Source organism: Drosophila kikkawai, unplaced genomic scaffold (assembly GCF_030179895.1).
Source record: "Drosophila kikkawai strain 14028-0561.14 unplaced genomic scaffold, DkikHiC1v2 scaffold_11, whole genome shotgun sequence".
Lineage (NCBI taxonomy): Eukaryota > Metazoa > Arthropoda > Insecta > Diptera > Drosophilidae > Drosophila > Drosophila kikkawai.
Genome location: NW_027222438.1, coordinates 57,540 through 63,121, shown reverse-complemented (window position 1 = coordinate 63,121; position 5,582 = coordinate 57,540). Strand labels below are relative to the sequence as shown.

Genomic DNA, 5,582 nt, shown 5'->3' with positions numbered 1-5,582 from the left:
TCACTAACTGTTTCACTAACTGTTTCACTAACTGTTTCACTAACTGTTTCACTAACTGTTTCACTAACTGTTTCACTAACTGTTTCACTAACTGTTTCACTAACTGTTTCACTAACTGTTTCACTAACTGTTTCACTAACTGTTTCACTAACTGTTTCACTAACTGTTTCACTAACCATATGACTAAGTGTATCCCTAATTACTTGTCTATCTTTTTTACTATATAAGGGGTTAACTGTAACCATTTCCAAAGTGTCTAGATCTAATTTTAGCTGGCAAGCTTCCATAAAATTTCTTCCAAGAACTACATTATGACTCATAGACTCGTTTGGGACCACGTACATATAAAAATAACATTTTATTCTTTCTTTTAATATGTAACACAAAATTTTTCCAAATATCTTCAGTTGGCTTTTATTCAGCCCGAAATAGTTCTCCGAAACGGTCTCTAAATTAACTTCTTTGGGTATACTGCTTACTTTCGCAAATGAAATTGGGCTCCCTGTGTCTATGAGGCATTCTGTAATTAATGGGGTTTTAAAACTATTGTGAAAAAAAATCTTAATCTGTCTTACATAGTTGTTTGTGTTCGCACTCTTGCGTTCCGGACACTGTCCGACGAAATGTCCCATCGTGCCACAGGCGTAGCAGGAACCGGGCTCCCTCTTCGGTTTGAGGCACTCCTTGGCGAAGTGCCCTTTGGAGTTGCAGTTGGCGCACCGCAAGTCCTTATTGGATGCAACTCTTCCAGATAGCTGCTTTGTCGAAGTGCCTCCAGTTTTGCGCTCTGGTAAACGGACTTCCGCGAAGGCTCTCAGAATCTGCATCGGCTCGGAAAAGCACTGTATGCGCGCCTGGTTGCGCAGCGCTGGTGCTGGAATCCCTTCTATGATGTTCTCCAGAAGCTCCTCCAAATCGATGTTGATGTCGTTAGCTAGCATGACCTTGTCCTCGAAATAAGCGGCGAACTTCTCTTCTGGAAGCCATTGACGTCTTTGGAATGCGCTTCTCAGCTCTCCTTTGGACATTTTAACGCCAAACGTCATAATAAGTTGTTCGCAAAGTTGATCGGCCGGCTCCAGAATGCGCGTGGCGTTTGCGTGCAGCCAGCGTTGTGCGTTTCCCTTCAGTTTGGCAATCAGAAGCATATGCATGCAGCCATCGTCTAAATTATACACCTTGCCAATGTTCTGAAGCTGTGTGACCCAATTGCGCGCACACACGCTGCCGTTGTATTCCATTGTAACTTCTTTTGCTAAAGCAAGCGATGCTGCCGGAGATTCCAGTAGTTTGTTTACATTTGTGTTCATGCGTTGATCAACACTTCCATCGATCTGTTTTCCAACACTGGTATTGTCCGGACCAATGTTATCGGTGGTGATGGTCACTTTGGTGCTGTTAAACTTAACAGCGTCGCTGTTGGCGCCAATGTTAGCACTTCTAGAATTTTCCATGGCATTTTCGATGACGTCATGGATTTGGTGAACATGAACGGATTTGTTCTTGTTTGCGCCGTCGATCTCTATGTGAATCCTCTGCAATACGGCCATGCTCGCGTCTATTTCCTCACGAATCTTCTGTAGGGTGGCTTTTTCGGCATCCACGAGCGATAGTTGTTCAAACTCGCAATTCTCCGAGGCTTGCGACGCCATTAGCTGCGCGTCGCCTGAGACCTCTTGCAAGTCTCCACCCTGCTGCTCCTGCAGTATCAGCAAAGATGCAGCTCCATCTGTCCCGTTCACTGGTTCTGCTGCCGGCTGGTTGATTGGTGGCTGATCGTCCTGGCTGCTCGATGTCTTGGCTGGCGGGTCGCCACGTGTCCCCGGAGAAATAGCTTGCAGACGCGCTATTAATTCCGCTTTAGTGCCGGAAGTCGGGCGTCCGAGGGCTCCCAACCAGTTTTTAAGTTGGAGTACCGAGAACTGCTTTAATTCCATGTCAGGCATAGTGAGTTATGACCACTTCTGATGTTGTAAACGCCAAAATGAATCCGGTATAATGCGATCTTTATTATATTAACACACTTTCGACTTCTCTCAATTAACGCACGCCACCGAATGAATCGGCGTCGCTTCTTTTCCTCTACTTATACCTTCCGATGCGTAAGCGAGATAGGTATACGTACGTATTTATCCCTTAATGCTAATGTATGAGATAGACAGAGATGAGAGTGTTATACTTAATTCTAACGGGGCTTTTATCTTGTATGCCTCTTCAATACAATGGGCTTTATCCTGACTCTATGCTAATACAATGTACAGTGGGCCTTATGTGTATCTAGCCTACCACAGAATTTATATTTAAATTAGTTCTTACAATGCTAATACATTTGCATACTCAATTGTAAATTTGTAAACAAAAATTTCACAGCTCAGCTAATAATGCCTGTATCCACTTCAGAATTTGTATTTATATTAGTTTTTACAGGGCTAATTCATTTGCATACTCAATTGTAAATTTGTAAACAAAAAGGTCACAACTCAGCTAATAATGCATTCACTTCAAAATTTGTATTTATATTAGTTTTTACACGGCTAATACATTTGCATGCTCAATTGTAAATTTGTAAACAAAAAGTTTACAACTCAGATAATAGTGCATATATCCACTTCAGAATTTGTAATTATATTAGTTTTTACACGTCTAATACATTTGCATACTTAATTGTAAATTTGTAAACAAAAAGTTCACAACTCAGATAATAATGCATTTATCCACGGCAGAATTTATATTTAAATTAGTTCTTACAATGCTAATACATTTGCATACTCAATTGTAAATTTGTAAACAAAAAGTTCACAACTCAACTAATAATGCATGTATCGACGGCAGAATTTGTACTTATATTAGTTTTTACACGGCTTATACATTTGCATACTCAATTATAAATTTGTAAACAAAAAGTTCACAACTCAGCTAATAATGCCTGAATCCACTTCAGAATTTATATTTATATTAGTTTTTACACGTCTAATACATTTGCATACTCAATTGTAAATTTATAAACCAAAAGTTCACAACTCAGATAATAATGCATATATCCACTTTAGAATTTATATTTAAATTAGATCTTACAATGCTAATACATTTGCATACTCAATTGTAAATTTGTAAACAAAAAGTTCACATCTCAGCTAATAATGCATATATCCACGGCAGAATTTATATTTAAATTAGTTCTTACAATGCTAATACATTTAATTAATTTAATTAATTTATTTATTATATTATCCTAGCACAGCAAGTTTACACTTATAATTGTAGCGCTAGTCACAAAGATTTTGAAATTGTATATACTTAATATTAACACATATGAACTTATATCTATAACGTATTACTACATGTCTTCTAGTTAATAATTGTTTTATTCTTACATTACATTTTACTTTACTTTAAATATTCTTTTATTTGAGATTTAAACTGAGTTGCGGCCCTAATTGTCTTATATCTATGTGGCAGATTGTTCCACAGACGGATAGCATTAGTAAAGAATTGCCTATTTGAGCACAGCGAATTATATCTTGGGCATATATAATTATTCGTTCTAGTTGAGGTAGCAGATTTGAGTTTGTCAAACAAGTATGTTGGTTCATGGGATATCACAATTTTGGGGAAATATAATAGAGTCCTATAGCGAATCCACGAGTTCAAGTTTAAGCCAAGAATTTTATTAGTCAAGTGTGATACATGGTCAAGTCGTTTTAGATTAAAGACATAACGTACAATTGAGTTCAAACCTACAGCCAGCTTGTGCATATCTCGTGTATCGCAGTGTCCAAATACTTCCACTCCATAGAACATAGTTGGTATTAAAATTACCCTGGCTACTAAAAGCCTTATTTGGATCGGGAGGAATGACTTGGAATATGACAGCTGCCTTAGCATACCGTATGTTCGCCCTGTAGCTTTGGATATATGTTTGCTCCAGCTAAGGGTGTTACTAAATGTAAATCCTAAGTTTACTGCACTCTGTTCAAATTGAATCAGCGTGCCATTGATTGCTAGATTTCGAATGTACGTTGTATCAATCGGTTTTTTGGCAATTACTATACACTTTGATTTACTAGGATTTATACACAAGCCATTACCTTTTGCCCACTTATAAATTACATTAAGCATATTATTACTTACACTAACACAAACATTTAACTGCCTAATGGGACTGCTAACATATATTTGCACATCGTCTGCATACAAGTGGACTTCACAATCAGACAAGAGACTGGGCAAATCATTCACATACATGGAAAACAATAATGGACCCAAGACTGATCCTTGAGGAACACCACGTGAGAGTGTAGTGTGTAACGTTGTTTTCTGGCTGCTTTCGAGGATCTGAGCTGCGGGGCACGCTGTAATTTTCCGGCTCTAGCTCGTCGGCTTTGGGGTGGAGGTCTTGCCTACTCAGATCTCGGACACGAACTACGCATTATTACTAATAACGAAGAGAATTGAGCGTGCTTGCGACAAAAATGTGAACTAGAACCAAATCGGGAGAAGAATAAACAAATTCAAACAAAAAAAAAACTAGAAGAGGGGAAGGAACCGAAGAAGAAAGGACAGAGAGAGAGATCCTTAATTTTTTGCGAAGACACAGGTGTTATTGTGTTCGCTATATGCCCACCCAACCTATGATCACCACCGCTAGAGCATGGCTCTGGTGATCTCTTTAGATCCTTACGACCGTGGAGTCATCATCGAGTCGGTAAAACAGTTATTTAAGCCATCATGCTTTCTTTAAACATTACGTTTTAATATAAATTTTGAGATTAATGCTAACATTGTTTATGAATTCATTTGGAAATCAGACTAAGGAATAGGTTATGTATATATATATGCTTAAATAATACTAAAAAAATATAATATCTTTTAATATGTGTAGTTGTTTAATTTAATTTAATTTTTGTTTTGAACGCTGCTCTGGTTCGCCTTTTTTTAAATGGCTAATTTAATTTGCTTCATTTTCTCGGAAAAATTCAATAATAATCAAAGTTTAATTTTTTCTTTTAGCAGACGTAGTTCCTTATTTAATTTCTAGAAATATTTTCTCTTCAAAGTAATTCATTATTTTTTTTTTTTTTTTTTTTTTAAATATGTAGTGATTTTAATTCAACCTTATCTTTTAGCATTGTGTAGAAACGTATTTTTATGTTCTTTTCCTCTTTGCTTTTGTTTAAACTTTTAATACACTTCGTTTACTTTTGCATTAACACTCACTCATTTTTCTTTTCCATCGGCGAAGATCGATCTCCCTCGAAGTGAGCTGGAATTCAATGGTTGCAAGTTTCATGGCATTAGTTTGAACAAAAGCGGAAAAATTGACTTTTCTACCTACTCTATTCTTCACATTAAGCAAGAAAATAATACGAGTTACTTAAATATAATTATTTAAAAATTTCTTTAACTTTTTTATTTAAAAATTATTAATTCGTTTTATAACTTCATAAAGAAGGTTCTTCTCATCAATATTGACTTCTAGTCGCAGCAAAGTTAACAAAGAAAAACTCATTCGCAAGAGTTATGACACGCCATGTAGGTCGAGGTCAAATGTAGGCAGTTGGAAAAATCAAAATTTAGTCGAA

The 5,582-nt window shown here is 36.8% G+C and overlaps 1 protein-coding gene across 1 annotated transcript; it reads right to left on the bottom strand.

Moving 5' to 3' along the window:
• Positions 1–392: 392 nt before the first annotated feature.
• On the bottom strand, positions 393–1,247 carry LOC138929295 (uncharacterized). The gene is made up of 2 exons (XM_070288746.1): positions 576–1,247; positions 393–520 (listed from the first exon to the last, which is right to left on the bottom strand). Exons 1-2 carry the CDS (start codon positions 1,239–1,241, stop codon positions 509–511), a joined length of 678 nt encoding a protein of 225 aa, XP_070144847.1. The 5' UTR covers positions 1,242–1,247; the 3' UTR covers positions 393–508.
• Between the last annotated feature and the right edge of the window lie 4,335 nt (positions 1,248–5,582).